General features: G+C 35.9%; 1 protein-coding gene across 2 annotated transcripts in view; it reads left to right on the top strand.

Moving 5' to 3' along the window:
* Positions 1–4,451: 4,451 nt before the first annotated feature.
* Positions 4,452–20,416, top strand: part of sfmbt2 (Scm like with four mbt domains 2) — a 45,333-nt gene continuing 29,368 nt past the window's right edge. Inside the window, exons 1-4 of one of the 2 annotated variants that reach the window (XM_084110647.1) lie at positions 4,452–4,589; positions 11,345–11,439; positions 13,019–13,259; positions 20,141–20,161. In XM_084110647.1, coding sequence (XP_083966773.1) covers positions 11,347–11,439; positions 13,019–13,259; positions 20,141–20,161 — 355 coding nt within the window. In that variant the 5' untranslated portion in view covers positions 4,452–4,589; positions 11,345–11,346. The remainder of the gene's footprint in view (positions 4,590–11,344; positions 11,440–13,018; positions 13,260–20,140; positions 20,162–20,416) is intronic. The other variant, XM_084110648.1, reaches the window with a different exon arrangement.

Raw genomic sequence — 20,416 nt, 5'->3', positions numbered from 1 at the left:
AGATGGTACTCATGGCCATGACAGAACAGACAGTGTGCTTGTGTGGCTCCAGGGCTGAAGTGAGCTCTGCGGGAGCTGCAGCGGAGTCAGCCACTTCAGATGAGGAGGTGTGTGCGGCGCAGACAAACAAAATGATAGTAGCCATCACATGAAGCGGTAATGAGCGGGGTAGCACTTTTAGGACCACTGGAGCAGGGACCACTAGGTTTGGGCTCTTTGGGACCACTGAAGCAGGGACCGCCAGACTTGGGAACTCTGGGACCACTGAAGCAATGTCTGCAGGGCTTGAGACCTATGTGGCCACTGGGCTAGGGAGTGCTGGGACCACCAGGCTTGGTAGCACTGGTTCCACTGGAGTTAGGGGGCTGGGACCATCAGGCTTTGGACCACCAGACTTGGGACCACTGGGCTAGAGAGTGCTAGGACCACTGGACTTGGGTGTGCTGGGACTAATATGCTTAAGAACACTGGGCTAGGGAGTGCCAGGACCACCAGGCTTGGTAGCACTGGTTCCACTGGAGTTAGGGGGCTGGGACCATCAGGCTTGGAACCACCAGGCTAGGGAGCACTGGGATCACTGGGCTAGAAAGTGCTGGGACCATCTGAATTGTGACCACTGGGCAAGGGAGTGCTGGTACCACTGGACTAGGGAGCATTGGGACCAACAGGCTAGGGAATGCTGGGACCACCTAAATTGGGACCAAAAGACTAGGGAGTGCTGGGACCACCGGTCTTGGGACCACTGGGCTAGGGAGTGCTGGGACCACCAGTCTTGGGGCCACTGGACTTGGGAAAACTGAGACCTAGGGAGCTTTCTCCCTCTCCTCTTTGAGCCATAATAAGGAGCGAGCATGAGGTAGCACAGGGTACCACCACAGGCTGGGAAGTGCTGAGGCCTAAGGTGGGAGAAGCAATGCATCCCACACAGTAGGAAGAGAGGCAGAGTCTTAGAGCATAATTAATTAACTTTTCCAATGTTAAGTCACATCTGCCTTTTGGCAGACATGATTTAACAGGCTTGTTGAGTCCAAAGGGATGCAAGCCCTGAAGGACTTTATCTTCCCAGTCCACACAGCTGGCAAGAGCACAAAAGAGCTCTGTATAGCCTTCAGTGATGTCCCTCCTCCGCCGAAGGCACACAAGCTAATCTGCTGGATCCATGGGTATTGGTCAGGTATCCTGTAACGTTTGGTGACTCAGAGACGAGGGAGAGCGGGATCCAACTGAAGATTATGATTAATTGAAGATTATGACAAGAAACAGAAATAAAAAATCTGCCTTAAATTTTTAAATGCAACCAACAAAACTATATAAGTCATTACAACTTAAATTACATTAAACTGAAGTAATGTAAAAACATATGTTGTCATAACTTACTGATCTTATTTTTTATTTTATTTATTTTTTACAGTGAACAGATCGGGTGATTTGACCAATCCGAGCAGAGTAGGAGAGAGAAAGACTGTATCTCTGACGTGCAATGTATATTATGAGAAAATTAAAGTGTTTTTTGACATTTGATGCATGTAAGTTTTGAGACCTCCAAAAAAAATTAAAATAGCATAATAGGGGTGCTTAAACATCATGGCAGGATTACGTAATATTCAGAGTTTGCATTTTACTGTTTTTATTTATTTTGAGGAATACTGAATCTGTTTTTGTACAAGTGAGATAAGTAAATGCATGCTCACATTTAGTCTAAATCTACAATAACCATCATGTTAACACACAACACACACAGTGCACTTAACTTTCTTTCAAGGGGTCAGAAGACCTGTAAGTCAATTAATAGGAAAACAAAGTAACTTGCATTACTTATTTGAAAAAGTAACTCAGATATTTTGTTGTAAATTTAAAAGTAATGCGTAACTTTACCAGTTACTTGAAAAAGTAATCTGATTACGTAACTCGCATTACCCCAAAACAGCACATGATCCTTCAGAAATCATTTTAATATGCTGATTTGGTGGTCAAGAAACATTTCTTATTGTTATCAATGTTGAAAACAGTCGTGCTGCTTATTTGAAACGGAAATCATTTGTAACATTATAATAGTACAGGTATTTACTGTAACTTTTGATCAATTTAACACATCCTTGCGGAATAAAAATCTTAATGACCCAATTTTTTAACATTTTGTAGACTGGACATGAAAAATGCAAACTAAAACTAGATATTTTGATGGAGGTGATCATAAAAGAAAAGTGGCTGCAAATATACACAGTAAAAATATTTGTTCAGATAACCTAATTTGTTTCATGTGTTAACATCTAAATTAACTGTTTTATTTAAGCCAAAAATTATTTACTGTAATATAACAATCAAACTGATTAGGTTACACAGATGAAAGTAATTTTAAGGGTTTTATCAGGTATCACTCAGAAGAAAAGGTTGTATATAGAAACCTAAACGGTTCTGTCAGCCACTTCATACTGTATATTCCCATGGGATCATTTTATGGATTTAGCTTTAATGAATGAAAGCATTATTTTTTTTTTCATTAATTTATTTTGATTGAATTTTCTGAATTAAACAGCTCGTGAACATACTTTATCACTAGAAAAAAATTAAATAACTCATTAAACATGAAAGTATTATACAAGCATTAAGACATTTTTGGCATAAATGATTCTTTAAAATTCAGTCAAGAGGTCATAACCCCAATGAACCCTTTTTCTTTAAGAGTGTAGAATTAGCTCTTTAAGGTAACAACTGGGCTAACCAGATAATATCCAGAGCTAATTTCCTAGTCAAAACTTTTTAGTACTATACCACAGCATGGAGAGGATAAAGCATTGACCCACATTGTCTATCTCCTCTCACAAGGTCTCATGGTAATCTGTCCCTGGACGAGCTTGTCAAAGTCTCCTCTTGTAGATTAAGCTCAAGGCATGAACCATCTGTTACTGTAACATCACTAAGGTGCTTATTAGATCAGATCAGTTTTTTTTACTGGACAAGGAATTTCATCTTGTACAGAATGTGTACAGGAGGGTGTTTATATGTGTGAGTGAGTGTTGAAACTAACCCCCTACTTCTGCACCAGTCCTATTGAAAGTCATTAAAGTGCACTTATTTATAGTGTCAACTATATTGATGTGACTTTAAATTCAGTACAGCAATAAATATGGTTACCACAGGAGGGCAACGGAGGACAATATGAGAACTGAATTTATATGTCTGAGATAGGTCATTTCTAAACAGCATTATTGCAATAATAAATTAATGCTTTATGTATTAATAAAAAGAATATGTTATTATTTATACATTGGTTAATTTACATTTTTAAAGATATACTGTAATGTTTATTAGAATAAGCTGTGTTAACTAGTTAACCCTAAAAAAAAAACTGCATGTTGTAACATCTAAATTAAAAGCTTTTATTAAAGTAAAAACATCAATCATGTTATCATATTAAACCTCATTGGTTACACAACAAACGTATACACCATTAGGATTGCATGTTATCACTTTTTACAGTGTAGTCTACATAATATTATTGTCATATTCCTACCTTAAAAACAAAGGTTCTTTAGGCATTGATGGTTCCATGAAGAACCTTTAACATCCATGGAACATTTCCTTTGCACAAAAGGTTCTTTAGTGGGAAAGATTTAGTTTTTACACTAAAAAAAAAAAAGTTATTTTAAGAACTTTTCACTGAAAGGATCTTTGGGGAACCAAAAATGGTTCTTGGAAAATGGCATTGAAATTGGCACCTTTATTTTTAAAAGTGTAGTTATGAATGATGATAGCCATTTCATTTTCTGTGAAACTTACTTCAGTTTTTTTCTTTCTAATGACAAAACTTACACAGTAGTTATTTTGTTTTAATTACCTAACATGACTCTAATGAACTGAAAACATGACTTTAAATCTTTTCTTTTTTTTTGATTTAGCCCTTATAGGCTATATGATGGAAGTTACAGAAACAGAAGGGTATTGTTATTTCTTTTTTTTATTATTATTTCTTTTTTTTTTTTTTTTTTGTGGTTTCAGCATAATATATCACTTTGAACCATACATTAAACTATGTCAGTAAGACGCTTGAAAATGTAAAGCTGTCAAACTGTTTTAGCGTTAAGTGAAAACAAGTGAGATTGCAACAGCAGCCCCCTCTTGTTTACACTGTCTGTGTCTCAAAACCTAGTGTGTTACCTACATAGAAAGCATTTTATCAGCCTTTTTTGCACGTTCTTGGACAGCCTCTTTTTGGCCATCAAATTTCCAATAGCTCCAAAAAACGATGCATGCGTCACTGATGCCCAAAAGTGCTGCACGCGCCTGAATGCCCAAATGCTGTCCACTCAGACGGCTCGCGAGGATTTTAGACACAGCCTTGAGTTTCCCCACACGAGGGAGGCGGGGGCTCGGGCCTATTTCTATTTATAATGGGCAGAACAAATTTTGCAACTGTAAAGGTCAATGAAGGAGTCGGCTTGAAAATAATCTGTAGATGTTGAGACATGCGCAGATGCGGGATGATGCCATATTGGACACACACATACATACACACACACACACCGCTCCTGCTTCAACCAGAACACCGGATCACTCCATTCGGATAGACGGAAAAAAACTCGCATAAGGTAAAAACTACATTATCCGCATGAACTTCATTCTGTAATAGTAATCTTGTCTGACACGGACTCGTGCTTCTATGCGCGAATTTCCGCGTACAGACGCTTTTTCCTCGTTAAAAACATTTGGAGGTTGTTTGTAACAGTCAGAAATATAGGCTACACAAGCTTCTGCGCAAGAGTTGATAAAACGGTCCGAACAATAAAGTAACCTTATTTATATATAACACGAATGTCGAGCGACCGCACTTTCGATTATGTCGATATTAATATTTACGATCTGAAGAGACGCGCGCTGAAAATGTCGTTGAAAAATAACGTTTATGTAACAAGCGATATTTTCGTGTCGCGTTCTTCCTCAAAGATACACTGGCCCTGTTACTATTGACTTTATTTTCTAACTGCCATTTGACCTCCTTTCGATTTCAAAGGACACAATGTTCACGCGTGAATATCAACACTTAAGTTTACACATTCGGGTGGTGTTCATAGAAATGTTTTTGGACGTCACGAACCGGTCGGTGTACGTGCGATTCAGGTGCGCAGAATATGGTCCGAAATCCTCGTTCCTCATGTGTCAAATCCACTTTCAACATGGCGGGTTAAGGTGTGTTAAAACTGCCATGCAAAATCTTTGAAGAAGGAAAAAATAAAACCGCGCTGTTTACGCATCCAGTTTTCGTTTCTTTCGCTGCACCTGGACGTGGTTTAATGAATTAAATTTAAAGTTGTCGTTTGCCGACGTCGGTGTCATTTTTTTCCGCTGCAATACTTTTAGAGTGTGTAAAGTACAGTAGTATCTCACATGCTCATACAATATTTCCTGTTTCGCTTTGTGCTGTGCTGAATGCGGGAGACAACATTTAATTCACATATTATTCCTTAATCAAACAGTTCATGAGCCACACAGTTTCAATAAGCTATTTACGTGACGAATGAATAGCCTAAACCATATTTTTTATATATATAAAATCGATTATGGTGAATTTGAATTAAAGGCGATTAATCTTCATCAAAATACGAGTTATTTATTTGATTAGCCTTTACGTTAGTGGATGTCTCCTTAAATCCTTGAGGGTTTTATCCGTGAATTCATACGGGCGGATTAAACTCGCAGCAGTAATAAAGAGGAAATGGAGTCACGACGACGAGATGAACTGATATGAAATTATATTTCCCGTTAATTCTCTGTCTGACCTGGAAAAGATGAGCTCGAATAAGTCTCTTTATAGCCTTTTTTTTAGACATATATATATAGCCTATATCATCATATATAGATAGCAGGCCCATTAAGAAGCATTTGTTTAATAAAACCGCCAATAGCCTTCAATTCAACAATAGCCTTCATGAAATTCATCAAATCTTCGATGTTTTGAAGTACGCTTCAATAAAGCTTGACATCTGAATCGATTGTGCCTTCATAGTTGAGACAGAACACATCTTTTCATGAAGGTAAAAATAAGTGCAGAAGAACAAGACGAGTTCATATAGGCTAACGTTACTACTACACCTGAGGAGAAGAGGTTGAGCCGCTAATGAGGGCATGAACCCCCAAAAGTCAAAACAGATGGAATGGGTGGTCCAAATATTATATATTTAGACAAGTAAACAAGTATACAAGCGTTATATAGGCTACAACTTTTTCAGGGGCCACAAAAGTTTAGGCTATAGCCTAGCCTACGAGTAACAGAGATCGTTGCGGCCAAATAGAAGCTAGTAAACAGAAGTTGCTCTCCTCCTCTGAGGAGGTAACCATAGCAACAGTACGCAGCTTGAGTACGTTCAGTATCGGACAGTAAGTAAGTTACCCTGCCTACCTATAGGCTGATTTATTACAAAATATGTGATAATATTGATTTACATACCACACAAATGTAGCAGTGGAGGATTTTTGGGTTGCAGCGAATAGGCTGAATTGCTTAGAAAGGTCTCTGGAAGTCATTGCAGGCTATATAATTCGCATGCATCGTGATTATGTAACATGTAAATGACTGGTAATCCATATTAAAACATCGTTAACGCACAAACACTTCTAGATGTGCAGTGTGAGTTAGTTGAGATATGCGATAGCCTATGTCATAAGGTAATCAGATAGTTTAGCCTCGGGTCGCAGAGATCGGGTGACCGTCCGTTGTGGATTGAATAATGTCATTTACATTCAGGCCGTTGTGACGTAATGTCATTGGACGTCACGATGAAGCATGAAAACAAATATAGGTGGCCTCCAATACTAATTAGACAGAATTACACATTTAAGTAGGTTTGGGGAAACTTTAAACTTTAAAGGGAACTTTATGTTGCGAGGTAAACACATTGACTTGCAGGAATGAATTCATGTTTATTTGGGAAATATAGTTATGTGTACTATCCTACATGACGTTTTGTAGCATTAGCATCACTTCTCTGAGTATAGGCCAACAGCATGAATTTCCCTTTATAAGGTCAAAAAGGTGTTTTTACAGAGAATGATGTCATGGGTATTTTTCTTTGTGCGGTAAAGCATAAATAACTGATAACTTGGTGATGCCATCATGTTGTGTTTTTGAGAAGTGATGCCATCATATTTCAGTGGCCTATAAGATGCTCTAATGCTTTCGTAGTATGTTATCATACCAACTTGTTATCTATTTGACTTATCGCGATCATTTTTGACATTCACACTTGATCCTATGAGTTTCAACTTGATTTTTTCAACTTGACTGAAGTAAATTCAGAGTGATTGGATTGGATTGGAAGAAAGAAAGAAAGATATAATGAACTTAACACTGAGTGTGGCACATTGTGTAAAAAGAGAGAAATAAAACTTGCCATTTTACACTCATTTCCACATTTTAAAGATGGCAACGCTTGAAGACATTTAATATAGCCTATAAGAAAGCACCAACAGAGGACTGACCATATAGCTGTGATAGATGCCTGCTTGAGTTCCCAACATGCACTGCAGCTTTAATTATTATACAGATTACTGTTAGTTATATTGTTTGCTGCTTTTATTTGCGCTGTTGTTGTCACTCTCAGTTATGTGCACACTCTCAGAAAAAATGTACAAAATATGGTACCCTTTCAAAATGTACACCTTTGTACCTAAAGAGTGCATTTTACTACCTTAAAGGAACATATTGGTACCAAAAGCATACATATTAGTACCTTAAAGGTACATATGCAACCTTTTTAAAGGGTTCTGTCCCAGTGACAGCTTTTGTACCATTTTGTATTTTTTTTACTCTGCACCATTATTGAAGTTTGTGCTTTAAGTTCTGCTATACATGTGTAATTGAATACTGTAATTTATAGATTTATCAGTGCGTTCAAATCATTTTAACAGGGTTATTTCAGGGCTCTTGCCACACGCATTTTCCTACATTCCTAATTGCATGGAACTTCCTGGAAAACATCAGGCAAATAAGGCACACAGTCAAATCATTTGTGTGCTGAGAACTCAAGGTTTCAAGTTGATGTGTAATATAATCAGCAAAAAAAAAAGTATTATAACCTGCTAAACTATAGACAGATGAACACCCAGCGAAACTTAACAATTCCTCTCTCCGAGTTGCATGATTAAAATGGATTATTAAATGCGTCTGAGACTGAAAAAGGCCAGAGACGTTTATTTTAATAAGAAACGCAGCGCTACATTGTGTTCAAATAATCCTTTAATTCCCCCTTCCACAATTGAACAAGTCCTGGATTAGAGCGAGAGGGGGCATCTGGCTCAATATGAGCTAATCGATAGTACGGCCTGCCTAAAATCTGAATTTATTCTGAAACAGCCCACATCATAGATTAGGGTTGATAATTCACTTTAATCCCGCTTCTTCAATCCGGAGGTGTCTTTCCACCCACAGGCCCAACTGTGCTGGCTGAACCACAGAGAACCCACACAAATCAAGACATCCAAATGACAGCAGCAATGAATATATTTGTTCGTCATTTGAAAATTACTCATTGCCAAAAAGCAAACCTTCTTTTTGACACCAATAATGTAAATTTTTGCTTATATTTATAATGGTCGGTATATTTACCCCTGTAGATTTTTGTTTTGCCAAGTTTATTAGAAATGGATCGCATTTGTTTCTGACAGAATTCTGGTCAACTGGAACAAAACACTTTTTCCTCATTTAAAGCCCACTCAAGTCACAGTGAATCCTTGTCATGTCAATTTCCTCTTCGATTCTCGTTTTTCTCGACCGGGGTTGTGCGGAACACCGCCAGAAATATCTCAGAAATGAGTGACAGAACCATAATATTTTTCATCTGCTGTGTTTATAACACAACACACACACACACACACACAAACACACACACATAACGATACACTGTCATCATGGCAAATATTGAGTGAGTCATTTGCAAGGAAGTGGTTTCGGTGTTAAAGTGCACTTCTTGTTCATAGTTCCATCTGAAACCAGGACTTCAATAGAAGAAAAATACATTAGTGTCACAATGTATGCATTATTCATTGCTCTTCACTTCTAAAAGTAAAGGTTCCTTAATGGTTATTTGGAGCACCTTAGGTTCACTTTTTTTCTTATGATGATCTTCTGGGTTCTTTAACTTTTTCCCCACCTGCGTTAAAAAAAAAAGAAGAAAAAAAAGCAGCATTTTTGATCATTTTCACAAAAATTTCATGGCCCCCAGAATATTTTGTTGTATGGATATCTGAACTTGCAATATATCAAAAGAAAGAAACAGAGCCTCTTCTTTTAAACAAAACAAACAAACTAAACATTTTTACTTGAAAGTGGGTAAGTTTAATAAAAAAGCAACATTTTGAACAAAAAGCTAAGGAAATCATGTTTTTCTTCCAAGACTACAGTGTGCATAAGCAATGTTTTTATCTCTTGTTTCTGCTTTGTTTTCTAAAGAACTAGAGAATAAAACGTTCTTCGACATCATAAAACCTTTTTGTTTTTTCAGCCCCAATTGGAAACTTTACTTTAAAGAATGGTGTATTGGGAATTGAATTCAAGTGTAGGCCCTGTAAGCAAAGCAAAAAAATCATCATTATTTGTTTGGTCATTATTTTGTTAAGAGAGTCTGAATTGAAAGAGATAATACATGTGTTAAAAGTGTCAGAGTAGCATTACTTCAATCATGTTTCAGTTTTAGAGCCAATAAAAGTGGAAGCAACCACAACATGCTATTTTTTTGAAGACTTCAGTATGTTTGAAGGATGCAGTTATCAATGCAATCATCAGCTTTTCACATACTAGAGATTGTAATGACATCATCAGTGCAGGAGATCCAAACCACAGACCTTCTGAAATAACTGCAAGATTGTAAGATAGTCTATTTTTTTTTTTTTTAAATGATCTTTAACATAGTTAATAGTCCAGTATTTCTATAGGTTATAGTCAGGATAGAAACTGTATTTAATTTAATGTGAATGAACAATGGAGTGAACAATATGTTAGATTTGATGAAGGCAACAAGGTGTAGCTTGTGTTGTGATAAGTTTGTCTTTTTGAGAAGATTTAGTATTGATGTCGAATTGTGATCTTATTTTAGCTTTAATCTAACATTATTTGCTGTTTATTTATGTTTAACTGTGCTGTACAATCATTTATCTTGCTAGATATGCTTCACTGCTTTCTAACCTTTGTGGCTACTGGCTAGTCTTAGTTAGCATGATAAAATATTATGAGTGGATGTCCTAACACATGTTGAGCAATGAAAAGTCCATTTGTTTTGGGAGTAAGCAGTATATAAAAATAGATCTGATCTTTCCATATGAAAGACTTAAAAACAGTTTGCCATCTATAAATATCTGAGAAAAAAAACACATTTGTCAATGTAAATCTATGGGATTTTTCACTTTTATTGTCTGCCAGGTGAAAATTGTTAGTCAGAATGCTAGAAAAGTATAGCAATATGGAAGTTTACCATATTGCATCCTTTGTATTAGATGAATGAGGGGTTTATGCTGAATCTTTTAGAGGATTTTTAATGAACAATCACTTAGCAGTGCATGCTCAGCATTGACTGCCGGGAAAACACTAGAATATCCCACTCGTTTTAATTTTTTCTAAGTGAAACGTGATGACTCATAAATGGCTTAATTTAAAACAATTAAAAAATGTGAATTATCAAACAACAAACCTCATCAACCTCGCGCTATGAGTTAAAGTCCCCCTGTGGTGAAAATCAAGATTTTAATGTTGTTTATATGTCTGTGTAATGTTTTTAATATGCTTTAAAACAAACCATGTGCAAATCCTAAGTCAACACCATTGCTGAGGATTTTCTCTTTAAAACTGCAGTGAACCAAAAAATACGAATTGAATTTGCTGGTGTTTCTGATGTCACAAACTACCATGGTAACCAATCACGACAATGTGTGATCAAGTGGATCTCTGAGCTGGTGTGAGTGAGTGGAGGCGGGGCTAATTTGCATATTCATAGAATCGCGTATACTAAATGAAGCAAGGTTGTAGAGTTCAATTCAAGCTATTTTAAGGCATGACGATTTTGTTTTTCAAGGAAAAAACGGTTCAATATGTCATTTTGGTGATTAAAGATGAGTTTTAAGGGATACAATTAATGACTGCAGGGGGATTTTAAGAATTGCATTGGGACGTTTTGGAACACAATAACACATGAAATTGAGCTAGTTAGAAACGTTTGCATTCATGTAATTCGTGTACTTGCATATTATATAATCTGTTTCGTCCTATTTCCAGCCATACCACACCAATACCAACAATACCAACAACAAACTCTAACATGCACGCATATACAAACTCTCTTTCTTTGTCTCCTAACAGGCATGGATTGTGCAGAGGAGGAGGTGGATTTTAACTGGGAGGAGTACCTCGAAGAGACTGGAGCCACTGCCGCACCTCACACTTCATTCAGACATGTGAGAACACACAGACAGAACGTCTCAATATATTTATTTATTGAACGAAATGTTTAATTCAGCAAGGACGCATTGAATATGGCATTAAATGCTTTAGAGTCAATGACTGGATCATTATTGCAGTGATTATTGTTTATTTCTAGAATGTTATAATTGATGCATAAATTATACCAAAAATTGATGCACCTCTTGATGAAAATAAATGTTGTGATCATAGGCAGAGCATGCCATGGGTGAGAAATTAACGGGGGCTTGGGCCAAATATGCACCTGCACATTTAAACTAAATCTAGTAATAAAATCTAGTGTGTTGAGATTAGGAATGCAATGGCCAAGACATTATGACATTATGTAGGCTAAATAAGATGTCCATTGTACAGTCAGCTTAATTGATTAGCAGAACTTTGTGAGATTGCAATGAATTGAGATGAGTGACAGCTTAGTGATTAAAGGGAGCGCTTTGTTTCCAGGCGATAATCCATTCAGAATTTGAAAACGTAGGCTATGTTTTGCTGCATTAGTTAAGGCAATGGTTAGGTTATTTATTGTTCGAACTGGTTGGCATGCCAAATCATGCATATGCTTGCCTGTTGAAATTATAGTAATTTGTGAACATAACCACTTTAATAACAAGAGCGTTTATGCTGAGATGTATAGGTTGTTGAAAGGCGACACGTAACTATTTCATGACATTCTGTTTAAATGTGTTTTTAAGGAGGAATCACATCTAGCCTTACCCTAGAGTTGGTTCACCCTCCGCCAATGGTTGTGAGGTTATTTTTGAAAAGGATTTTTGGTCAAGATCTTGTATTGGCAATGCAAAGTCGAGCACTCTGTAAAGTCTCTTCCAGGACATCCCAAAGACTTTCAATGCATTTAAGGTCTCGACTCAGAGGTGCTAATTCATGTGTGAAAATGATTCTTCATGCTCCCTCCCAACCATTCTTTCACAATTTGAGCCTGATGCATCTTGGCTTTGTCATCCTAGAATATGGCCATGATCTCTTCCTACATGAAAAGTGACACACTCCATTAATTAGGGTTAGAAGAACTGTTGCCAAACAACATGCTAGAAACATATTAATCACTGCAATAAAGATCCAATCAATGATCCAATCATAGATTCTTAAGCATTTCCCTATTTAAATCCAAACATCAACTTCTTTTGGTTGGGTAGTGTATACAGTAGTCAACATTTGACGTGGATCAAACAAGTTCATCAAAGTTGTCCTAAGACAAGAACGTGTATTGTTCAAAATTCACGTATAAGTTTAATGCAAGGTTTTGATCCACTTCAAATGTTGACTACTGTATGAGTTGACGTGGAACATTTTTTCACTTTAAAAAGTGAGCAAGGTTACAAATACAACCCAGACAACATGAAATACAGGTTAGATTTGGTGCTTTGTTGGGTTGCTACTTGATGCCAAATTTGAGCCCTAAAGCAAAACCAGTTGAGAATCACACCCATTACAACAGTTACTAGATTTGTTTTTTACTTTTTAAAGCCGTCAATAAGCCCATACTTTTTTCATGGAGGAATACTTATTCGTTATACCCATTCTGATTGAACCTCACAGGTGGAGCTCAGTCTTCAGAGCAGTTTTCAGCCTGGAATGAAGCTTGAAGTAGCTAATAAGGGCAGTCTGGATACATATTGGGTGGCCACCATCATAACCACATGTGGTCAGTTGCTATTGTTACGCTACTGTGGCTATGGAGACGACCGCAAGGCTGATTTCTGGTGTGACGTCATGACAGCCGAACTTCATCCTGTCGGCTGGTGCGCTCTGAACAACAAAACGCTTCAGCCACCTGAAGGTAAGGCGCAAATGCACTCAAACTAAGTCCAACACACATTCAGAGATACTTGTCTATTTAAACACAGATTAAGTTCATTTAAAACAGTCCCTCCCGGCTAAACAAATGACATTCAAACACACACACACACGCATTTCTTCTGACTAGAGCGGCCCACCTTGTTTATTCTGATAATCAACGGCAGAAAGGGTTTAAATACTAATAAACAAACAATGCAAAGTTGTATGAAAATACACGCATTGTCCTCCATTGTGAGCACCATGAGATTTCATGTACTGTAGCTTCTGTAACAGCTGGAAAGTCTTTAGGTTTAAATGGATTATCTTTTCCCAACGGTTGGATTGATTCTTTGGAACTGGATTCTGGTTATCAATGTTATCCAATGGACCATATAATTTCTTCATGAACTTTAACCCTGATATCAATGTTCGTGCAAACACATCACTGGTGATCAGTCACAATTCTTTATATTAATGCTGCGCTTGCTATTATTTGCGCGTTTATATGCGTGTCACTTGCTGCTTTTGGTGAAGTTCTTCTCGGAAGTATAGTTGAATGCTTCACACAATGTTTATTTTGTCATGATGGTCAAGGTGAAATTGTTTGTTTGCTATAGACCAGGGATACCCAATCCTGTTCCTGGAGAGGTTCAGATCCAACCCTGATCAAACTCACCTGTCTGCAATTATCAAGTGCTCCTGAAGATCTTAATTAGCTGCTTCAGGTGTGTTTGATCAGGGTTGGAGCTGAACTTTGCAGGATCTCCAGGAACAGGATTGGGCACCCTTGCTATAGACCAGGGATGGGCAACTTCAGTCCTGGAGGGCCACTGTCCTACAGAGTTTAGCTCCAACCCTGAAAAAAATCACCTGCCAGTAATTTTCTAGTGATCCTGAGGACCTTGATTAGCTTGTTCAGGTGTGTTTGATTAGGGTTGAAGCTAAACTCTGTAGGACAGTGGCCCTCCAGGACCGAAGTTGCCCATCCCTGCTATAGACAGTCCATGTCAGGATAGAGGCCCAAATTTAGTTAGAGAAGGGTTAAGGTACGTAAAATGTTCTATTCGAATTGAAACTGGTCAGGTAAATGTTTAGTTAAGAACACACGGACAAGTTACTCATTTGTTGAAGACGTTCACCATCCTGAACAGGAGATTCATTGGAGTAGAATAAAATAGAATTAGAATTGAAATTCTTGGAAATGTCTGTCTGTGGAGTTAATATGCTGTGCGATAGTAGTATACTGTAAAAAAATTATATGGCAACGTGTTTTTACATTGCTTTAACTCATCAAAATAAGTTAAGCAATTTTCATAACTTTAAAAGTTATACAAGATTCAACTCATTTTTTAAGTCAGTTTAATGTAATTTAAGTTGAAATTACTTAAACATCCAAGTTGATTGTACTTAAACATTTAAGGCAGGTTTTTACAGGACAGGTATGGGTGTATTGGAATAAATATCTACAAGGGGGAGAAATTAATTATAAAAATAAAATTTATTATTTGAATTTTTAAATTTTTTAAATATTGTTCAATTGCTATAAATGCAGTTGCTATAAAGAATAATATGTTTGGTTTTCTACCACAAGTAATAGTAGTAATAATGTAAGAAATTAAAAAATATTGATGTATAATGTTAAATATTTAAATAATACAAAAAAAACCCCTGATAATTGAATGGAGATTTGGATCAGAACTTTAAAATTGTGATTTTCATGTTTGTAGAAGTCATATAAATGAATTATAAAAAAAAAAAAAGTCATGGAAATTTCCATATCATTTCTTTCTAGTTAAGGGCCATTCACACAGAATGTGTTTTTGCTTTCAGACGCGTTTTCTAAAAATACGCAAGCACAATGGTCAAACTTATCTGACTTGCGTGTTTACATTGAAAAACAAAGGAAAAGTAGCGCAGTGGAATGTAAAAACACGTGACCAGCTCAGCTCTTTCTAGAAAATTATTTTCAAATATCACAAAAGAGTGGAAAAAATTCCATTGATAGGTCAAAGGTGGGGGACCTTAACACAAGTATAACTGTTCTAAGGCCATAGGCCAGTCATGACCATTTCAGGATTTTAGACATTCATTGAGGTACTGTGGTAAAGCGGAACTTTGCTGTTTGCCTACTGCAGATACATGCTGGAACGTGTGGTGTTAATAATATACAGTGCTCTTAGATGTTCTGTATTTTATTATATCATGTCATTAATCCTTTACAGGAACATAAACTTATGGCCTGATCTCTTCCAAGACATCTAAAATCATAATTTGGTGGATTAACTAATGTTTGACAGACTCAATATCTTTACGAACCACTGCACACGCCAGATAATAGGGATTGTTGAAAATTTAAAGAGTAATTAACTAATTTTTTAGTCACCATGAAATCAAAATGGACAATTCTTATTTTTTAAATGGACTATTGCAGTATTTATTATAAATGATTTATCCGTGCAAATCGAGCAGCATCTCTTCTTTTTTTTAACTGATGATGTGTTTACTGGCATGAGGGCGGGACAACCTGTCAATCATATGACATCACAGCAATAGCAAATGATCCAACAATCCTCAAAATCAAGTCCTGCCTTACTTTTTTTTTTTTTTTCAAGAAGCTGTTTCATTCTGATATACGTCATAATACACTTAAAAAAAATAACCCATTAAATGTATTGTAAAAAAAAAACTGCCATTAGCGGTTGCCAGAAATTCACTGCAAAAAATACTGTGACAATGTTTCCAGTTTTACAGGATGCATGTATATTTTACAACTTATAACCATATATTTCATAGAGTGATACAATGTTAATGTACCTACTTTAAAGTACCAAAATCTGCCCTATTACCTTAAAATGTACCAATAATCACCACAATAATACTGGTGGCACAATAGAAGTCACATGACATATATGTTCAAAACATGGTCAATGCTCGTTTATAGTGCATACAAAGACAAAACACCATCAGGGTAACACACATCACTACAATAATGCAATAAACTAAATAACAAAATATAACACAAAACACTAATGTACATTACTGATTACAAAAATAAAAATTAACAAAATTATTTATAGAAAAAATGTTTTAATCATATGTGATGATTAATCATATGCAGGGATTTCTGGAAATGTCCTTTTACTTCTTTTTTTCGTACATTATAATTCATAGTTTTCACTTCACTGTAAAACTGTAAAAAAAAAAAAATGGACAAGTTAGGACAACTGTTTTTACATTGCTTTAACTCATCAAAATAAGTAAATTTTCAAGTTTTTTTTTGTTATACAAGATTCAGCTCATTTTTTAAGTTTAATGTAATTTAAGTTGAAATGACTTAATGACCAAGTTGATTGTACTTAATTTAAGGCAGCAACTTTTTTACAGTGTTGCAAAACCCATACATTTTACGGGATTTTACAGTAAAATTACATATAATGTGCTGTTATACCATTTACAGTTTTTCATGCTAAGGTAACTTACAGTTAACAGTTTTACTCTAGCATAGACTTTATCTTTAAAAATGAAAAAACATTTTTTACATGTAGGAAAGAAAAAACTATCGCTACCTCCGTTTCATTGAGACTTTATACCTATTCTAGAAGAATCTAACCATACCTGTTTTTCTCATATCAGAAAAGGTTATTTTGGCAGAAAAGGTTGCGAACTATAAAGATAATCTGTCAAACAAAGTGTTCTATTAACAGACGCATGCTTGACAGGTCTAACAACAATAACAGGCAATGCTGATCCCAATTATGGTAGAACATTAAGTTATAATAATAATAAGCACACGTTGTTTCAACATGTCTGATTTTAGTTGGCTTTGAAGCAATCACTATATTTGAATAATTCTAAATATTGCAATAGTCAATGAATGTGCTACTACACCTCGGGCCTTTTAAAGGGACAGTTTACACAAAAAGGAAAATTCTGTCATAATTTATTCATTCCGAACCTGTATGACTTACTTTCTTATATGGAACATAAATTAAGAAATCTGTTTTTATGGAAGTCAATGGTCACCAAAACAGTTTGGTTACCTACATGCATTCAGGTTTGGAACAACATGAGGGTAAATGCTGACAGAATTGTTTATGTTACAGCTAACCCTTTAAGGTTTGAGGTGTGTGTCAGTAGCACATTCATATTTTCTCTTCCAACCTTATACATTTCATGTACTTGATCGCAAATAGTCATGTGTTGCATTCGGTGATTATTGCAAAACCATTTTGAAAGGGTTTATTTTGCGGTAATGACCAGCTGACTGTATATTTTTAGTAGGATGCATATCTTCAACAATGAGGAAATTTATGCCATTTGTTTTTGACTGCAGTGTTGGATTTTTGTCATTTTAATTTAAAATGTATGTTTAATACATCCTTCAATCGTGCATTTTAAAACAGTATTCCATGTTAAATCCTCTATGGAATACAGTTCGCATAATGAAAAATTCAACTCTATGGAAAGCATGTTTAAAGCTATGTTTTCATCCACTATTTTTATGCACATTTTGGGATATCGCATAAAAGAAACGCTAGATGGATTCTAAAAGTGCGCATAAAAAAACGTATGCACTCAACTGATTTGGAAAAACGTTTTATCGGATAAGAAAATATGCGCATAAACTACGATGGAAATACAAAAAAGAACTGAACGCATCTGAAATGTTGTTTTGGTCATTCTGAAATGCCTGTGCAAAGTCTGTCATCAAAGTTGTTTGGGATAATTACCTTCCAGAACTGTCTTACACGACTGCATTCCCAAACAGCAGGCAGAAAGCAAGAAAACTGTATTGTTTCGCACTCGGCGCAAGTAATTTATTATATATAAAATTATTATATACAGTGGCTTCTCCTACTGCAGCAACTTTCATTTTTCTTAGTGATATTTAGCGCCAGTTTATCAGGAAGTGATGATTTTGTTCTCTTCGGCTCACTAGATGGAAACGCGGCTTTATTCGCAAACGTTTTATGCAATATTCCAAGTTAAATTCACAACTTTGGATGGAAACATAGCTAATTACCACTGAAAATACATAGATTTTTATGTCAGTTTGAAGAAGAAAACAAAAATGTATACAGTTGCTTTCACTGAAAGTGCATTTGTAGAAATAAAAATGCTCTCTATATAGCTTAAATTACTATGTATAATCGATCTGAAACATTTCTAAAATAGTAAAACTTGATGTTCATGAAAGCGTACGTAAGCACTTACATAATTATTTAAAGCTATAAGGTAATGAAAATGCATTTAGGTTTACTTTATGGCCATTTCTTTATTTCTTTTTCAGTGTAAAGTTGCCTCAGTTGTCTGTCTGTTTTTCTGTGTATGTGTGTGTGTGTGTGTATGTTTTCAGAAGAAATAGATTAAATCTGTGTTTGAATTTCTAAGATAAGATGAAGTTTGACAGAGAAACACCATCAACGTTCACACTCATACTTCAAATATATAGAATCGCTGTGGTTGACATTCTTCAAAATGGAACTGTAATGTTCAAGAATAAAGAACCCTAAAGAACCTAAAGAACCCACGAAAAGGTTTTACGGGTGCTGTTTACTTTCCTGTGTTGATATGTCGAAAGAGGAAGTTGGGGCGGGACATACCAAAACACTCCTCCCCTTTTTTTTTTGTAACTGCCACTAGGTTTTAGTTTACATCACAGCTCGATAAACCACAGAGTGACATTTCTTTTGCAAATCAACTGATGGTTGGGAAAGGAAATAAAGGGAAAAAATGTATGACAATTAGCCCCTGTTTTCTTTCAGGGGTAGATAGTATTTATTTAATATGTATTTATAATTTAGGGTTAAAATTACATTTTCTTTGTAGAGATTATTTTTTGGGCATTACATCTAGCATGCAGATGTTAGCCTAAAAGCTAACAGACATGGCCTGAATTTTCTGAAATCCTCTGAAATCAAAAGTTTGTGAAAAACAGTACGCCAACTGAGTGGTACATCTGAAAACACAGCATTCGAACAACAGCTGGTGAAAAAAAGTGCACTGTAAAAAATTATTTGATCAATAAGTTATGTGAACATGTTTTTACATTGCTTTAACTCATCAAAATAAGTTAAGCAATTTTCAGGTTTTACAAAATTCAACTCATTTTTTTAAGTTCAAACTACTTAAACATCCAAGTTGATTGTACTTTTTTTTTCGTGTACTACTTTCCCCCGAGATTATGAAATGCGCATTCGATGGACACTTTACTATCCCATGAGGCCACGGGAGAGGATTTATGAATGACGCCATAGGTCACATGACAGTGACAACAAGGCGAATGTAGTGCATCCGGATTTCATTCATATCACACATTCATACTATACAGAAAGTACGTTTTAACGGTCGCAAAGTAAATTTCAAAATGTCAAATGTTGTAGGCCCTATTCTGTACAATATGTACGGATGCAGCGTAAGTCTTAAGAGTGATTTAGAGGAGGATGTGACATCATAATACATTTGAATCATTCAGTCAGTGAACAGCTGCAACTTGTAATGCTGTAATTTACATCATGTGTTTTGACAGGAAAGAAACTGATGATAGAAATAGAGTTCGTTAGCGTTTAATCAAATGGTTTATGGAAAACTATTGTCATCATAAACCATTTACATTAGCAAAGTTAATTTCAGTGAGTGCCAGAAGATATATGACTAAATGAAATGACTTGTGCAAATGTGAGTAAACCCCATTAATTAGGTTTTATAGTGTGTATAGAAGCTTAATTAAAAAAAAAATGTGTAGGCGCAGCTAGGAATATTGTTTGTTTAACCATGTTTGATTAGCGTCAAAAAAAGTAGTGGTTTGTTTGTATGTGTGTGAGTGTGCATGTTTAGTGTGTATTTGTTGGTCATCTTTTTTCCTGTCTGTTTATTTCTCAGATAACGTTTACCTCAGAGCAGGTAAGCCGAGCCTCTACTTCTCTCTTTCTCTCTCTCTGTCCTCTCTTCTCTCAAACCAAGGGCATAGCTTTGGTTTTAACATTTTCAAAATCAAATAAGCAGAAGCACCATGTTTTCACCATGTTTTCACCATATGATACCGCCTGATATAGATGATCAGTTGTTCAGAAAGAGTAGTTATACTGTACAAGTAGGCCTATACAAGATTATTTTAAAAAATAAATCTGTGTACACAGCTCTTGTTTATATTATACA

Source organism: Abramis brama, assembly GCF_963993115.1.
Source record: "Abramis brama genome assembly, chromosome: 4".
Lineage (NCBI taxonomy): Eukaryota > Metazoa > Chordata > Actinopteri > Cypriniformes > Leuciscidae > Abramis > Abramis brama.
This window is presented reverse-complemented; position numbering and strand designations above follow the sequence as displayed.